The 19,789-nt window shown below is 38.0% G+C and overlaps 1 protein-coding gene across 1 annotated transcript in view; it reads right to left on the minus strand.

The window, feature by feature from the left end:
* Positions 1 to 19,070: 19,070 nt before the first annotated feature.
* The window catches only part of LOC126078362 (putative serine protease K12H4.7), a 71,877-nt gene continuing 71,158 nt past the window's right edge, over positions 19,071 to 19,789 (minus strand). The window contains exon 9 of the mRNA XM_049888848.1: positions 19,071 to 19,180. Coding sequence (XP_049744805.1) covers positions 19,071 to 19,180 — 110 coding nt within the window. The remainder of the gene's footprint in view (positions 19,181 to 19,789) is intronic.

Consider the following 19,789-nt stretch of genomic DNA (forward strand, 5'->3'; position numbering starts at 1 on the left):
TATGAAGCTATGCATGTGCACAGTTATTCTGCTACTAAGCAGTTACTTTAATTTTAATTCAACCTAAACCAAACTCATGATCAACAGGAACCCACCCGCACTGGCCATACTTAGCCATTGCCCACTGTGTTAGTTATCTTGTGCTGCTGTAACAGAAATACCACAAGCGAAGGTTTTTAACAAAGAGAATTTTATTCTCTCAGAGTTCAGAAGGCTAGAAGTCTGAATTCAGGGCACCAGCTCCAGAGAAATGCTTTCCTCTCTCTGTAGGCTTTGGAAGAAGGTCCTTCTCATCAGTTTTTCGCTTGTCTAGGAGCTTCTCAGCACAGGAAACCCAAGTCCAAAGGAAGTGTTCTGTTCCTGTCTCTATTCTTGGTGGTAGGAGGTCCCACTGTCTCTCTTTGGACTTCTCTATACCTCAAAAGAGATTGATTCAAGATATAACCTAATCTTGTAGATTGAGTCCTGCCTCATTAACATAATTTTCTCAGATCCTACCTCATTAATATCACAGAGGTAGGATTTACACCACATAGGAAAATTGCCATCACATGACAAACTGGAGAAAAATCACACAATACTGAGAATCAAGGCCTAGCCAGGTTGACACATATTTTGAAGGAGCACAATTCATAACACCCATGGCAGTCAATATCTTTTCTGAGGGTATGCCCACCTTCCAGGAGGAAAATTGACTCTGATATCTCTTAAACTGAAAGAGATGCTGTTGTTCAACTTCCCTCAGTAGGACTTGTGCTTTTAGCTGTTTCTCTACTACAACTGCACAAGGCTTTTCTGATTCTCTCATATAAATAACTGCAAGGATTAGCCAGGCACTCAGTTGTAGTTCCAAGGGCAGCCTGAGACCTTAATGTGAGTTGAAATAACTGACTCAAAAATTAAATCAGTGACCTTGTTCTGAGCTGCACCATATTCTACCCAACTGAGCTAACCAGGCATTTGAAGACTTTGACAAAATATCATTGTTCTTGAACCTCTTCCAAGGCTGATTATATGAAATATACATATATTTTTAAAGTAATTTTTATTGTGGTTTAAGTGAAAGTTTACAAATCAAGTCAATCTGTCACATATAAGCTTATATACACCTTACTCCATACTCCCACTTAAAAAAAAAAATACTCCCACTTACTCTCCCCTTAATGAGTCAGCCCCCTCCCTCCTTCCAGTCTCTCCTTTTGTGACAGTTTTACCAGTTTCTAACCCTCTGTACCCTCCCATCTCCCCTCCAGACAGGAGACACCAACACAGTCTCAAGTGTCCACCTGATACAAGTAGCTCACTCTTCATTGTCCAGTCCCTTCCATATCTGATGAGTTGTCTTCGGGAATGGTTCCTGTCCTGGGCCAACAGAAGGTTGGAGAAATCTGCTGCAAAGGACCTTTTTAAAGTGCTGAAAAGCAAAGATGTCACCTTGAAGACTAAGGTGTGCCTGACCTTTGCCATGGTATTTTAAATCACATCATATGCATGTGAAATCTGGACAGTGAATAAGGAAGACCCAAGAATAATTGACACCTTTGGATTTTTTTTTTTGGATTCTGTTGGTGAAGAACATTGATTATACTGTATAGTGCCAAAAGAATGAACAAATACATCTTGAAAGAAATAAAACCCAAATACTCCATAGAAGCAAGGTCTGAGAAACTGCATCTAACATACTTGTTGCATATCGTCAGGAGGGATCAATCCATGGAGGAGGACATCGTGCTTGGTAAAGCAAGGGGGTCATTCAAATAAGGAAGGTCCTCAAGGAAATGGATTGACATGGTGGCTGCAACAATGGGCTCAAGCATAACAATGATTTGTAAGGATGGCCCAGAACCTGGCAGTGTTTTTTTTTTTTTTTCCTGTGGTACATAGGTTGCTATGAGTAAGAACCAACTCAATGGCACCTAAAAACAATAACAACAAATGGGTGGTTCTCAAAGTATGGTCATCAACACCACCTGTAAACTTGTTAAAAATGCAAATACTCAAAGTACTGAATCAGTAGCTGTCCGGTGAAGCCCAGCCATCTTAGCGTGAATAAGCCCTCCAAATGATTCTAATTCACACTAAAGGTTTGAATACCACTGACATAGATCATATGTCCATCCTTATACTCACCAAGGTATATAAATAATCAGGCCTGGAGTTCTGGGATGGGTTAAAATTAGTAGGGTGGTGCCTGAGAATTTGTGTTTCTAACAAGAACCAGGTGATGCTGATGTGCACTTTGAAAACCATTCTTCCAGGCTGAGAGTGTGATAAGAGTGGTTGCCATCTGGGAAATCACCATTATGTTAATAAAAGAAGGAAATGATAGTGTGCATGGAAAAATGTCAACCATAGCTTCATTTTTATTAAAAAAAAAATGAAAAAATTCATCTGGAAGAGTTCAAACACCCCCCAGTATTCTTCAAAAGTTCTGTCAAAATGGGAAACCGGGACATAAAAGAGAAATTTCATCTATCAGTATGTTCATGAGATTGCTCGTCATACAAACCGATTTTTTTTTTTTTTTTGGTCTCCTCAATTTTGCCAAAACCTGTTATGGGTCTGAAGAATCAAAGACAGCAGTGTTTGTGACAAACAGCTAGGTATCACTTTCAAATGTGACATGAGTTGTCAAACAAAACTTTTTTAGTATAGTTCACTAAAGATAAACATAGCTTTTTAAGAGTCAGTGTCTATGTAGCCAACCCTTGAGTCATTTTTATCCATTCTAGTGAAACTAAGATGACAGTATATAGTTTGATGTGATTCAAGTTTGATAAGAAACGGAATTACAGACCCTGGCTTTTGAGGTAATTCATAATCTGTCTTTAAAATCTGGAATTTAAAGCATTTTGGTACCCAAATACTATTAGGGATCATCTACTCTAGGCACTGCAAAACACCACCAATCTTTTACATTCTACTCATCAATGCATTTTATTTTTTCTGCACAAAAGGGTTTACCTTTTAATTAAAATTATTGCCATATTTAAAATGCTTCTATTTCTGTTAACTAGCTGGAGGATGAAGCAATGCACACTGTGGAAAAAGTTCTGTATTGTCTAAAGGCACGGTAAGTTGGAGCTGAGTGCTGGCTTTCTCTTTCCAATGTGCTCATAAGGAACCTGTATATAGATCAAGAAGCAGTCCTTCAGACAGGACAAGGGAATACTGTGTGGTTTAAAATCAGAAAAGGTGTGCATCTGTGTTGTAATATTTCACCATACCTATTAAATCTCTATGCTGAGCAAATAATCCCCGAAACAGGACTATATGAACAAGAACGGGGCAACAGATTTGGAGGTATAGTCAGTAACAACCTCCTATATGCAGGTGATACAACCTTGCTTGCTGAAAGTGAAGAGGACTTGAAGCCTGTGCTGATGAAGATCAAAAATCTCAGGCTACAGTATGAATTACAGTTCAACATAAAGAAAACAAAAATCCTCAAGACCGGACCAATAAGCAACATCATGATAAACAGAAAAAGCATTGAATGTTGGTGTTGCAGAAGAATATTGATTATGCCACGGACTGCCAAAAGAATGAACAAATCTGTCTTGGAAGAAGTACAAAGAGAATGCTGCTTTGAATCAACAATGGCCAGACTAGGTCTCACATATTTTGGCATGTTATCAGGAGGGATCAGTCCCTGGAGAAGGATATCATGCTTGGTGGAGCGTCATTGAAAAAGAGGAAGACCCTTAAGGAGATGGATTGACACAGTGGCTGCAACAATAGGCTTAAGCATAACAATGATTGTAAAGATCTTGCAGGCAGCCTTTCATTTTGTTGTGTATAGGGTCGCTATGAGTAGAAACTGACTTGGAAGGCACCTAACATCAATGTATTCCCCAGTTTATCATAGACACTCCCACTCTTGTCTTAAGGCCAGCCTGATTCGCTAACCAGGTCCCCTAGGCATTTCTGTTAACACTCTTCCTCCAGACGAGCTCCCCTGTTTTACAAGTGAAAACACTGATGTTCCTGGTGATGGCCAGCTTTAATTCATATTTTCACATTAGGAGCAGACCAAGTTTGTAATGTCAGCTTTTCACAATTTAAAAAAAAAAAGTTTTCTACTAAGACATTTATTCATCATACATCAGAGAATTACAGAATTTCAATATTGACTTCTTCCCAGTCAAAAGGGAAGTCAGATGATCCCAAAATGGAATGTAGAAGGTAACAAAAGAATCAAACTGAATTACAAATGAATGAAACAAACTCATTGACTCAATCGTGAAGAATAGTTGCCTACCTAAGTGTCACAGATTGAATTATGTCCTCCAAAAAATGTGTGTATAAACTTGGTTAGGCCATGATTCCCAGTATTCTGTGGTGGTCCTCCATTTTTTGATTGTAATTTTATGTTAAAAGGATTAGGGTGGGATTGTAGCAGCCTTCCCAGGTCACATTCCTAATCCAACATAAAAGGGAGTTTCCCTGGGGTGTGGCCCACACCATCTTTTATCTCTTAAGAGATAAAAGGAAAGGGAAGTAAGCAGAGAGTTGGGGACCTCATACCACTGAGAAAGCAGTGCCAGGAGCAAAGCATGTCATTTGGACCTGAGGATATTGCACTGAAATGCTTCCAGACCAAGGGAATACTGATGCATGACAAGGGCCTTCATTCAGAGTAGACAGAGAGAGCCTTCCCTTGCAGCCAGTGCCCTGAATTCGAATGTCTAGCCTACTGGACTGTGAGAGAATAAACCTCTTTTTGTTAAAGCCATCCATTTGTGGTATCTCTATTGTAGTAGCACTAGATAACTAAGACACTAAGTAACTTTGAAACTGAGTGGAATCTATAAGACTAATAACTAAAGAAAATATACTGTACTCTAACTGATAAAGTTGTTTCTCCCAATGTACAGAAGAACAAATCTGATATTCCTATAAAACACTTATCAGAGTCAATTTAGATTCATAGCGATCCCGTAGGGTTTCCAAGGCAGCATGCCACAGCTTTCTCCCTTGGGGTGGCTCATGGGTTGGAATCACCACCATCTCAGTTAGCAACTGAGTGATTAACCAATGCATCATACTGTTATACATGCATACAGTTCAGTAAATTGATTGTGGGAACAAGGTTTTTCACTTTCTGAGTGTGAAATTACAAATAAGTAAGGAAGATCGCTCTAGATCCATGTAGCAAAGAATCAAAGTTGGAGATATTAGTATAATCACATGGTTATCTTAGTATATATGTGTATATATATGTACACTTACACATACGAATACATACAGATATATATACAGAAGGCTATGTACAGAAATATTTATAAATATGTGTGTAAACATGGATTCACATACAAAAGAAAAACCAAACCCAGTGCCTTCGAGTTGATTCCGACTTATAGCAACCCTATAGGACAGAGAAGAACTGCCCCATAGAGTTCCCAAGGAGAGCCTGGCAGATTCAAACTGCCGACCCTTTGGTTAGCAGCTGTAGCACTTAACCACTACGCCGCCAGTGTTTCCATGGATCAATATAGACTTACGTATTTACTTGCTCTGTCACCTAAAAAGGCCAAGAAGCAAGGATACCCAGTAAAAATGAACATACTTAGCACCAGAATTCTAATACCATTTCAATAAAAGGAACCAGGCTCCACAGGAAAATGCCTGATTAAAGGACTTACTAGAATATATACAAGATAAGCCTGGACACCTTGTAGTGTCTCTCAAAAAGAGACCTACATTGATAGCGTATGTCAAAGGGAAAACAAGAGCCAACTGAAAGAGCACACAATGATCAAAGCTAAAACAATTTGAGCCACAAAATAAATAGTGATTAGATTGTAATGCAAGGTGTAAAATAAATATCCACAAGTCTATATTTATATAAACACAGGATTGAATTATTAAATAAAAGGCGGAGAGATAAAACTTCCTTGCCAAAGAATTTTAAATATTTATGTAGATACTCCTCCCTCAGAGATGAACCATAAATCTCCACTCTATAAGTGTGGGCTGCACATATGGATTTTTTTCTAGAGTTTGGAAAGGGAGGAAAAAGGGTTTATGTTAGTGAAAGCTGATAATTACCACCTCAGCCAGGTAGTCAAAGTCGACATCAACAGTGATATATCATCTTGATAGTATGTACCTTTGATATGATGTTGTGAAAATGGCACTTCACTTCTCCAAAACCCATAAGCACTGTCGAATCATGAGAAAGGCATCAGATAAATCTCAATTCAGGAACATTCTACAAAATACCTAACCAGTACTCTTCAAAACTGTCAAGATCATCAAAAACAAGAAAAATCTGAGGAAGCGTCACAGCCAAGAGGAGCCTAAGGGAACATGATGATTAAATGTAATGTGGTGTCCTTGGAGGGATCCTGGAACAGAAAAAGAACATTAAGTAAAAACTAAATTGAATAAACTATGGACAATTGTAGGAACTTGAGTGGTGCAGTGCATGGCTGCTAACCTAAAGGTTGATGGTTTGAATCTATCAGCTGCTCCATGGGAGAAAGATGTGGCAATCTACTTCAGTGAAGATTACAGCCTTGGAAATGCTATGAAGCAGTTGTCTGTCCTACTGAGTCACTATGAGAGTCAAACAACTGGACTACAATTTGTTAATAGGTTTTATGGACTTTAGTAAATTAAAATGTGTGTATGTGTGTGTGTACTGATGTTTAACACATCCTTATCTTTCTAATTCATAAGGTTTATCTTCCTGAACAATTTGGAATAGGTTATCCAGCTTTTATATTTTAACACTCTTCTCAATATAGCTTAACTACTCTTCCTATTCACTAATCCTAGCGACCAGTGTTCCAGAATTAATAGGAAGGACTATATTAGCAATTTATATTGGAATAGTTCTCTTTCCATAGAGTCATTAATCACTTGAAAAACAAGATGAATATCAGTGTCCCAGGAAGCAGTTGTTACTCAAACCTCCCTCTGATAATATTGTAATTATTGATGTATTTTTTCTGTTGAATCAGGGCATGTGTAAGCTGGCAGTGTGTGTATCTTACTGGCTTTCCACACGGTCTTCTACTGTCGGGAATGATCTGCCAAGGAATGATCTGCCCTGACAAATGCTCCAAATGCAGCTCAATAGGCTGAGCTTGGCTCACTTGAGGAATTTTATATGGTTCCTGTCTTAGTCATCTAGTGCTGCTATAACAGAAATACCATAAGTGGATGGCTTTAACAAAGAGAAGTTTATTCTCTCACAGTCCAGTAGGATAGAAGTCCGAGTTCAGGGCACCAGCTCCAGGGAACTTTTTTCCCTCTGTGGGCCCTGGAGGAAGGTCCTTGTGATGCATCAGCCTTTTCTTGGTCTGGAAGCATCTCAGTGCAGAAACCCCAGGTCCAAATGATGTGCTGTGCTCCTGGCACTGCGTTCTTGCTGGCATGAGTTCCCCAACTCTCTGCTTGCTTCCCTTTGCTTTTATCTCTTAAGAGATATAAGGTGGTAGAGGCCAAGCCGCAGGGGAATTCCCTTTACATTGGGTCGGGGATGTGACCTGCGAAGTGTGTTACAATCCCACCTTAATCCTTTTAACATAAAATTACAATCACAAAATAGAGGACAACCATAAAATAATGGGAATCAAGGCCTAACCAATTGATACATACATTTTGGGGGGAACAGGATTCAAACTACAACAGCTCCTCTCTGTCAGTATCTCTTCTAGCATCTCCTCTCTAAGGATACTATGGAGCTATAAAAATAAATGTTCAGGTTTATGAGATAGAAACTGGAATCCATTCAGGCAACTGATGAATGTAGTGCTCTAAGGCAAAGCCATCCTTGGAACACAAACCATATGTCATCTGAAAATCGTGAAGAAATCTTAGGTCTTTATCAGTGAATTAAATCTCAACTGTGTCCATAAGCACTTTCATAATGTGGCAATACCCTACTAAAAATTGGGACTGGTTGGGAGGGGGGCAGAAAGAAGGCAAAAGACCAAACAATGAGAATAGTTTTTGCTCTCAAGAAGTTTATGACTTAGTCAAGATGGTAAATGCTATTTACATGACTTCGGAAAATGCATGGCAGTATAGAATCGAGTGTCAAAATTTGTGGTGTCTTCTAAATTTATTACAAGGATTCAGAGAAGGAATAGACTAAAGTGATACAAGGTAATGGGAAAGATTTCAGAAAGTGAATAACGTGATTCTCAGCAGGACTTGTAAGAAAGGTGGAATTTGATATGCAAAAATATTACAGAACATTCAAGAAGGGGATGCTGCAGACAAATGACACAAGAGCATTTCAGAAGTGTGTGTGGCTTAGCTATCACTTAAACTGTCAACTGTCAGGAAGTGGTGAAATACTCAGAAATTTTCTTTCCCAGTTCCATAAGTAATATGCACTCATCAACCAATCTTGGAGTGCCTCTGCCCGTTTGCCAAAAGAGTGTGAAAATGGCTTCACAGCCACTGACCTGGGGAGGAAAATGGGAAGGACTTTCAAAGACAGCTGTGTTGTGGGAGACATAAGCAATATAATAAATATAATGGAATCCAAGAATATTTCCTCATAAGTCATCTCCTCACATTTATTACCAGGTATTTATTACCCTTTCTAATTCATTGTCTATCCTATAGTCCAAAGGATCTTTTGGAAAACCAAAACAACTCCAAATAAAACCCTAACTCCATGGTGCCTTCTGCTAATCTGGCCCAGATTTTTGCAGAGCTGACCTGTTCTAACCTTCAGAACATACAGAGGACTCACCTGATTATCCTTAAAGAAGATTCTCATTGCTGTTTTTTTCCAAATAACCAGTTGCTGTTAAGTTGATTCTGACTCTTACTGACTCCATGTGTGTCAGAGTAGTGCTATGCTTCACAGGGTTTTCAGAGGATGATTTGTTTTTCAGAAGTAGATTTCCAGGCCTTTCTTCTGAGGCATCCTTGCTTGGACTCAAACCTCCATCTTTCACTAAAGGCTGAGCACATTAACCATTTGCACCACCCAGAAACGAATCATAATATTCATCACAATCTATGTTTGGATCATATTATGTATTTCTTTAGCTCCCTCACTTCTTAATGAACAAAAACTGTCTCCAGAGTACAATGTAGTATATTACATAGTTAGATGATTAAGCATTTCTTGATGTATAAATGAATGAACAAGTGACTAATTAAATAAATTGTTTAAAACTCTTAACAAGAAACACACACACAGGATTTCAGGCCTATAGTGAAGAATCATTTCCAAACTTTTGCATCCCTGAGTTATGAACTTCAAATATGTTGTTTGCTTTATGCTAAGCTACTCGGTATCCCATCAGCCTGGATGTGAAAGCACGAAATAGCCAGACCTAAATTTGGATGCTTAAATGACATCTCCCCCTTGGAAATAGAGACCCAATCTGGTAACTGTGACATAGTTAATACTTACTGGACACTTGTGACCTTTCAGGCCATGTGTTATTAAACATCACTGCAGCATTGTGAGGCAGGAAACTGACCAAAGGCCCAAAACATATTGGCTTTATGTTGGGGTAAGAGATTGGACTATTTTGCTTGCTACTCACAAGGTTATGAAACATTTCTTTTTGATGGTCTCAAAGTAAAATGTTATCACATATTCTATTTCTCATTTTTAATGTATGGTCCTTCAGGGACAAATGTTAGGCAATCATTTGACCTATGAGAAATTGTACTCATTTCTGTAGGGTAAGTTTCATAATATGGTAAAAGATATGAAAAGAATAGATAGAAAATAATCCACTTTGAAGGTCTCAGTGGCATTTATAATGGAGAACACAGCTCTTAAACAGCTTAGCTTGTCACAACTTTTCTGGATTTCAGTCTCTTGAAGAGCTCAGGAATACAGCAAGACAAAAGTGGCAAGAGAAGTGAACTAACAACTACTTGGTTCATTGGAAAAGGAAAGCTCTGAGTTCCTCTTATTCTACTGAATAATCCCATGGTCTCTGTCATGTAGTTGTTGTTAGGTGCCATCTAGCTGGTTCTGATTCCTAGTAACCTTATGTACAACAGAGCGAAACACTGCTCTGTCTGAGCCATCCTAAGATTGTTGCAGCCACTGAGTCAATCCATCTGGTTGAAGGACTTCTGCTCTTTTGCTGATCATCTAATTTACCCAGAATAAAGTCCTTCTCCAGGAACTGATCCCTCGAGATAACACGTCAAAGTATGTGAGACATAGTCTTGCCATCCACGCTTCTAAGGAGCATTCTGCCTGTATTTCCTCCATGTCTGATTTGTTTGTTCATTTGGCAGTCGATAGTACATTAGACATTCTTAGTCAAAACCACAACTGAAGAAGTCAACCCTTCTTTAATCTTCCTTATTCATCACATAGCTATTGCATGCATATGAGGCGATTAAAAATACCATGGCTTGAGTCAGGAGCACCTTAGTCTCCAAGGTGACATCTTTGCTTTTTGACACTTTAAAGAGTCTTTTGCAGCAGCTTTGCCCAATGCAATGTATCTTTTGATTTCTTGACTGCTGCTTCCACGGGTGTCAGCAACCAAAAAAAGAGCAGGAGGGGCAGTAGTAATCTTTGGCAAAATAGACTTTAAAGCAAAAGTCACCATAAAGCCTAAGGACAGACACTATATAGTCATTAAGTGGTACATAGGCCAGGAGGATATAACCACATATACACACCCAAAGACAGGGCTCCAAAATACATTAAACAAACTCTAACAGCATTGAAAAGAGAAATACACACTGCCGTAATAACGGTAGGAGACATCAACGTGTCACTTTCAGTGAAAGTCAGAACATCTAGAAAGAAACTAATTAAAGTTGCTGAAGATATAAATGCCGTAATTAACCAATTTGACCTCATAGACTTATACACAACACTCCAGCCAACAGCAGCAAAGCATACATTCTTTTCCAATGCACGTGGAATATTCTCCAGAAACAATCACCACATTTTAAGCCACAAAACAAGCCTTAGAAAAATGTAAACCATCAAAATAATTCAAAGCAGTCTGTCTGATAATAATGCCATAAAAGCAGAAATTGATAACAGAAACATCAAGGAAAAAAAATTAAATACATGGAAACTGAACAACACCTTGTTTGAAAACTACTGGATTATAAAAGAAATTAATGATGCAATAAAAAATTCATAGAATCAAATAAGAATGAAAAGACATCTTACCAAAACCTTTGGGACACAGCAAATCAGTGTTTAGAGTTCAATTTATAGCACTAAACACATCAATAAAGAAGAAAGGGCCAAAATCAAAACATTAACCTTACAACACAAACAAATAGAAAGAGAACAGCAAAAGGAGCACTCAGACACCAAAAGAAAAAACATAATAAGAACTGGAGCAGAAATAAATGAAATAGAGAATAGAAAAGCTATAGAAAGAATTGACAAGATCAAAAGTTTGTTCTTTGAAAAGATTGACAAACTACTGGCCAAATCGACAAAAGAAAAACAGGAGAGGAAACAACCTGAATAAGAAATGAGATGGGTGATATCACAACAGACCCAACTGAAATAAAAAGGATCATAACAGGATAGTATGAAAAAGTATACTCTACAAAAAATTAAAAACCTAGAGGAAACAGAAAAAAATATTCAGAGACACCTTACCTACATGAACTAACACAAACCCTGGCCCAGAGAGCTTCACTGTATAATTCTACTAAATTTCAGAGAAGGACTAACACCAATACTATCAAAGCAATTTCAGAGCATGGAAAAAGAAGGAACACTTCCGAACTCGTTCTATGATGCCAGCATAACTCTGATACAAAAGCAAGGCAAAAACAATGTGAAAAAAGAGAACCACAGACCAATATGCTCATGAACAGAGATGCGAAAATCCTCAACAAAATTCTAATCAATAGAATTCAACAGCATATCAAAAAAATAATACATCATGATGAAGTAGGATTCATAGCAGATATGCAGGGATGGTTCAACAATAGAAAACCAATCAATGCAATCAAGCACATAAATAAAACAAAAGGAAACAACCCACGATGTTATCAACGTACCCACAAAAGGCATTTGAAAACTCCAACAACCATTCCTGATAAATACTCTCAGCAAAATAGGAATAGAAGGGAAATTCCTTGACAAATTAAGGGCATTTATACGAAGCCTTTTTTTTTTTTTTTATACAAAGCCAACAGCCAACATCATTCATTATGTAGAGGGATTGAATGCATTCTCCTTGAGAATGGGAACCAGGCCAGGCTGCCCTTTATCACCATTCTTATTTAGTATTGTGCTGGAGATCCTAGTTAGAGCAATAGGCAAGAAAAATTATTAACGAGCATGCAATTTGGTAAGGAAGAGGTAAAACTAACCCTATTCGTAGATGATATGATCTTATACCCAGAAAAAGAATTCAAAATAAAGCTACTGGAACTAATAGAAGATTTCAGCAAATTAGCAAGATACAAGATTAATATACAAACATCAGTTGGATTCCTCTACACCAACAAAGGGTACTTCAAAAATGAAATAATCAAATCAATACCATTGACAATAGCCCCCAGGAAAATAAAGTATTTAGGCATAAATCTAAGCAAGGATGTAAAGACCTGTACAAAGAAAATTACAAAACACTACTGCAAGAAACCAAAAGAGACCCACATAAGTAGATAAACACACCATGTTCCTGAATAGGAAGACTCAACATTGTGAAAATGTCAGTTCTACCCAAATCATTCTACAGGTACAATGCAACAAATTCAACAGATCCAAATTCAACAAGAGTTTTAACAAGATGAATAAAAAGTCACCAACTTTATACGGAAAGGGAAGAAGCTTTGGATAAGTAAAGCATTACTAAAGAAGAACAAAGTAGGAGGCCTCACACTACCTGATTTTAGAAGCTATTATACAGCCATCATAGCCATCATAGTAAAAACAGCCTGATACTGGTGCAACAACAGACACACCAATAGGAGAGAACTGAGACCCCAGAAGTAAATCCATCCTTCTATTAGCAGCTGATTTTTGAGAAAGGCTCAAAGTCTGTTAATGGGGAAAAGACAGTCTCCTTAACAAAAGATGCTGGCATAAATGAATATCCACGTGTAAAAAAATGAAACAGGGACCATACCTCACACCATAAACAAAAACTAACTCAAAATGGATCAAAGACCTAAGTACAAAATCTAAAAAGATAAAGATCATGGAAGAAAAAATAGTGACAAATTTAGAGGCCCTAAATTTGTCTCTAGTTTTTCTTCCATGATCTTTATCTTTTTAGGTTTTCTATTTAGATTTTTAGGAGCCCTTATACATGTCATCCCCCACATGTCTGTCAGTTTGTCCTACTGTGGGGCTTGCATGTTGCTGTGATACTGCAAGCTATGCCACAGTCTTCAGTTACCAACAGGGTCACTTTTGGCAGATAGGTTTGAGTGAACCTTCCAGACTAAGACAGACTAAAAGGACCCGACAGTCTACTTCTGAAAAGAATTAGCCAGTGAAACACTTATGAATAGCAGAGGAATGTTGTCTGATACAGTGTCAGAAGATGAGCCCTCCATGTTGGAAGGCACTCAAAATACAACTGGTGAAGAGCTGCCTCCTCAATGTAGAGTCTACCTTACCGAGTTGTATGGAGTCAAACTTTTGGGATCTTCATTTGATGATGTGGCATGACTCAATTTGAGGAGAAACAGTTGCAAACGTTCAGGAATAATTGGAGCTGGCATATATGAAGTATGAATCTAGGAAAATTGGAAATCATCAAAAATGAAATGGAACCCATAAACTTTGATACCCTAAGTATTAATGAGCTGAAATGGTCATTTCGAATTGGACAATCATATAGTCCACTATGCTGGGAATGAAAACTTGAAGAGGAATGGTGTTGCATTCATCATCAAAAAGAACATTTCAAGATCTATACTGAAGTACAATGCTGTCAGTGATAGGATAATATCCATGTGCTTACAAGGAAAAGCAGTTAATATGACTATTGTTCAAATTTACGCACCAACCACTAATGCCAAAGATGAAGAAACTGAAAATTTTTACCATCTTCTGGAATCTGGAATTGATCGAACATATAATAAGGGTGCATTGATAATTACTGATGATTGGAATGTGAAAGTTGGAAACGAAGAAGGACCTGTAGTTGGAAAGTATGGCCCTGGTGATAGAAATGGTAGCAGAGATTGCACTATAGAATTTTGCCAGACCAATGACTACTTTATTGCAAATTCATTTTTCTAAACATAAACAGCTACTGTACACATGGACCTCCCCAGATGGAATACACAGGAATCAATTTGACTATATCTGTGGAAAGAAATGAAGGAAGAGCTCAATATCATCAGTAGAAAGAGGCCAGAGGCTGACTTCAGAACAGACCATCAATTGCTCATATATAATTTCAAGATGAAACAGAAGAAAATTAGAACAAGACCATGAGAGCCAAAATATGACCTTTAGTATATTCCACCTGAACTTAGAGATCATCTCAAGAATAGATTTAATGTGTTGAATACTGATGACTGAAGAACAGAGGAGTAGTGGAATGACATCAAGGACATCATACATGAAGAAAACAAGAGATTGTTGAAAGGATGGGAAAGAAAGAAGAGAACATATGGATGTCAGAGGAGATTCTGAAACTTGCTCTTGAATGTTGAGTAGTTAAAGCAAAATAAAGAAATGTGAAGTAAAAGAAGTGAACAGAAGATTTCAAAGGGTGGCTCGAGAAGACAAAGTAAAATATTATAGTGTGACATGTGCAAAGAGCCAGAGATAGAAAACTAAAAGGGAAGAACACACTCAGCATTTCTCAAACAGAAAGAACTGAAGAAAAAATTCAAGCCTCGAGTTGCAATATTGCGGATTCCATGGGCAAAATATTAAATGAAAGACGATGGAAAGAATACACACAGTCATAATACCAAAAAGAATTGGTCAACGTTCAACCATTTCAAGAGGTAGCATATGATCAAGAACCAATGGTACTGAAGGAAGAAGTCTGAGCTGCACTGAAGACACTGGAGAAAAACAAAGCTCCAGGAACTGACAGAATGTCAATTGAGCTGTTTCAACAAATGGATGTAGCACTGGAAGTGCTCACTCATCTATGCCAGGAGATTTGGAAGACAGCTACCTGGCCAACTGACTGGAAGAGATCCATATTTATGCCTATTCCCAGGAAAGATGACCCAACCAAATGCAGAAATTATCAAACAATATCATTCATATCACATGAAACTAAAATTTTGCTGAAGATCATTCAAAAATGACTGCAGCTGTATATAGACAGGGATCTGCCAGAAATTCAGGTTGGATTCAGAAGAGGATGTGAAACCAGGGATATTATTACTGATGTCAGATGGATCCTGGCTGAAAGCAGAGAATACCAGAAAGATGTTTACCTGTGTTTTATTGGCAATGCAAAGGCATTTGACTATGTGGATCATAACAAATTATGGATAACATTGCAAAGAATGGGAATTTCAGAACACTTAATTTTGTCCATAAGGAATCTGTACACAGATCAAGAGGCAGATGTTCCAACAGGGCAAGGAGTTACTGGGTGGTATAAAGTCAGTAAAGGTGTTTTTCAGGGTTCTATCTGTTCACCATACCTATTAAATCTTTATGCTGAGGAGATAATCTGAGAGGCTGGACAGTATGAAGGAGAATGATGCATCAGGATTGGAGGAAGACTTATTAACAACCTGGTTATGCAGATGACACAACCTTGTTTGCTGAAAGTGAAGAGAACTTGAAGCACTTACTTATGAAGATCAAAGACCACAACCTTCAGTATGGATTGCACCTCAACATAAAGGAAAACAAAAATCTCACAACTGAACCAGTAAGCAATGTCATGATAAAGGGAGAAAAGATTGAAGTTGTCAAGGATTTTGTTTTACTTGGATCCACAATCTACACCCATAGGAATGGCAGTCAAGGAATCAAGAGGTGCATTTTGCTGGAAAAGACGTATTTAAAGTGCTGAAAAGCAGAGATGTCACCTTGAAGACTAATGTGCATCTGACCCAAAACTTGGTGTTTTTAGTCGCACCTTATGCATGAGAAAGCTGGGCAATGACTATAGAAGACTGAAGAAGAATTGACACCTTTGAATTGTGGTGGTGGTGAAAAATATTGAATATACCATGGACTGCCAGAAGAAGGAAAAAATCTGTTTTGGAAGAAGTACAACCAGATTGCTCCTCAGAAGCAAAGATGGCGAGACCGTGTCTTACATATTTTGTACATGTTATCAGGAGGGATTAGTCCCTGGAGAAGGAAACACCATCCTTGGCATCCTCTCTTTCCACAGATATAGTCGATTTGATTTCTGTGTATTCCATCCGGTTAGGACCATGTATATAGTCACCGTTTATGTTGGTGAAAAAAGGTATTTGCAATGAAGAAGTCATTGGTCTTAAAAAATTCTATCATTTGAACTCTGGCATTGTTTACAACTGCAGTTCCTCCTTCTTTGTTTCCAACTTTTGGATTCCAATCGCCAGTAATTATCAATGCATCCTGATTGCATATTCAATCAATGTGAGACTGCAGAGGTTGGTAAAAATCTTCAGTTTCTTCATATTTGGCCTTAGTGGTTGGTGTGTAAGTTTGAATGATAGTCGTATCAACTGGTCTTCCAGGCAGGTGTATGGATATTATCCTATCACTGAAATCCTTGTCCTTCCGGATAGATATTGAGATGTTCTTTTTGATGATGAATGCAACACAGTTCTTCTTCATGATGTCATTCCCGGAATAGTAGGCACTATGGTAGTCTGATTCAAAATGGTCAATACAAGTCCATTTCAGCTCACTAATGCCTAGAATATTGATGTTTATGCATTTCATTTTGTTTGGACAATTTCCAATTTTCCTGGATTCATACTTCATACATTCCATGTTCTGATTATCAATAGATTTTTGCAGATGTTTCTTCTCATTTTGAGTCTGGCCACATCAGCAAATGAAGCTTCCTAAAGCTTAACTCCATTCACATCATTAAGGTCAACTCTACTTTGAGGAGGTAGCTCTTCCCCAGTTGTCTTTTGAATGCCTTCCAACTTGGGGGGGCTCATCTTACGGTACTATATCAGACAATGTTCCACTGCTATTCATAGGGTTTTCCCTGGCTAATTCTTTCCAAAAGTGAACTGCCTGATCCTTCTTCCTAGCCTATCTTAGCTGAAACCTGTCCTCCATGGGTGACCCTGCTGGTATCCGAATACTGGTGGCATAGCTTCCAGCTTCGCAGCCCTCACAGCAGACAAACTGACAGACATGTGGGAGGCTTCTCACACAGTCCCCCCTAATATTAATAACTGCTGATAAATTCACCAAACTAAGAAACGAATATTAGCACATTAATATTAATAATAACTAAACTTCAATTGTTTGTAGTAACTAAAAAGCTACTCAAATAATGAGATCAATAACATCTTACTAAACAGAAAATAGATAAGTGGTAAATTTAGCGAAGTGTAAGACAATACACAATAGTGGGGAAACCAGAACAACTTGACCAAGCAAGGTCATGGCAGCTCCATAGACACATCCAAACTCCCTGAGGGACTGAATTACTGGGCTAAGGGGTGGGGATCGTGATCTCAGGAAACATCCAGCTCAATTGGCATGATGCAGTTTATAAAGAAACTGTTCTACATTCTACTTTGGAGAGTAGCATCTTGGGTCTTAAAAGCCTGTGAGCAGCCATCTAAGATACTCCACTGGTCTCACCCCATCTGAAACAAACGAGAATGAAGAAAACCAATGGCATAAGGGAAAGATTAGTCCAAAGGATTAGAGGACCACAAGTACCACAGCCTCCACCAGACTGAGTCCAGCACAACCAGGTGGTACCCGGCTACCACCAGGGGTTACAGTAGAGGATCCTGAACAGAGCTGGAGAAAAATGTACAACAAAGACCCAACACACACACACACACACACACACACACACACACTTACTTGTTTGACAGAGACTGGAGAAACCTCGAGAGTATGGGCCCTGGACACCCTTTTAACCTGGTACTGAAGTCACTGCTGAGGTTCTTGCTTCAGTCAAAGATTAGAGAGACGCATAAAACAAATTGAGACTAAATGGTCACACCACCCTAGGGGCAAAGATGTGAAGGCAGGAGGGGACAGGAAAACTGGTAATGGGGAACCCAAGGTTGAGAAGGGGAGAGTGTTGACAGTTTGAGGAGTTCACAACAAATGTTATGCAAACAATATGTATATTATTTATTTAATGAGAAACTGATTTGCTCTGCAAAACTCCGTTTAAAGCAAAATAAAAAATAATATTAAAAAAAAAAGAACTTTTCATGTCCTTTTTTAAGGAAAGAAAAAAGATGCCATCTTGACTGAATAGTAATACCTTTGAAATAAGTTTTAGACATGTATGGCTGTATTGAGCTCTCTTCAGATGAATTGAAAAGAAGCTAATTTGGACAGAAGTTATAATGAAATACCAGATGAGAGCTATAGTTATTTCCAAGATGAGATTAAATTTAATTCATAGTAGGCAGAGCAGTACCAATTTTAAGTACTAGGTGACTCCAGGAAAGGTTGGTTGGTGGAGCCAGTTTTTCCAAAGAGATTTTCATCTGCCTCAAGAATTTTTTTTTTTTTTTTAATTTCCAAATTCACTCAAGTTGTGCTTATCCCTAAATTTTCTTAACAAAGATAAGAATCCATTATTTGGCAAAGTATTTTGTCTTGTGTATGGATTTATAGGTATTTAAAATTAATCAGAACACTTATATTTGCATGTTATGAATAGCCTGTATTGAAAAAAAAAAAGTTAATGAAATAGAGATTGTTCTGGAAAACATAGATTGTATAGCTTCCATCCCCATGGCAACCAACTGAATTTTTGCACCTGGTACTCGAGGATAATAATTTCTTGTGTGCTAGATGATCTGCTCCTTCTCAAGGTCACCAAGAAAGGAGGAACAAGATGACCTTCCATGAAAACAAAACCAACTTAAATCTTTCAGAGAGGAATTAGACTTTTGGGACAGCTCTAATTTCACCCTTGTAGGACATTTTACATTTGAGCAATAAAATGGGAGTCCAGATTTCAGGTTCTGTTGCTTTTATTTCTCAGAGAGATCTATTGCTTTAGCCATTTTTGTAGAAGCTGGAAGATTTTTTCTCGTGCTTGAATTAGTTCAGCTGAATCAGTATCATTCTGTTCAAACATATCTGCACAATGTACTGCACCTAAAAAGAGAAAGATAAATGTTAGAATACTTACATACCAAGCATCCAAAGGGCAAATGTCCCTAACCCCCAGCTACACGTTAGAACCTCTCTGAACCTTGTTCAAAAAAAAAAACCAATACCTGAACCCCGTCCTTAAGAGGTTCTACTTTTAGTCTGGTGTGGGAGTGGGTATCAGTAACTTTCAAAAGCTGTTAAAAGGTGATTAAAATGTGCAGCCATAATTAAGAAAGAGAATTAGTTTACTCATATAATGGGCTTTGAATCCAAGAAGTAAGCTGCTTTGTAGATTAAGGAATGGTAAATATATGATGTTTATTCAATTGAGTTACTGTTGAAGTCTGTGTAATCCTCTTGTGCTACAACTTAATGAATGTGTCTGGGAATGATTAAGGTAGTAGATTTAGAGAATAATGCTTTTAGTTTCCTTTTTGTTCAGTTCAAGTGTGATATAACTTAAGTTCCATCTGAGGAAGACACAATGTCTGAATCTCAGTGAGTCTTATTTTAGAAAGTTTTCTCAGCAGCCTCCTGGAGTTCCACTGTACCAGGTCCAAGAGCCGATTGTTCAATTTTCAGATATTTTGCGAACTGGCTGTTACACAGCGA

Source organism: Elephas maximus, chromosome 6 (assembly GCF_024166365.1).
Source record: "Elephas maximus indicus isolate mEleMax1 chromosome 6, mEleMax1 primary haplotype, whole genome shotgun sequence".
NCBI classification, from domain to species: domain Eukaryota; kingdom Metazoa; phylum Chordata; class Mammalia; order Proboscidea; family Elephantidae; genus Elephas; species Elephas maximus.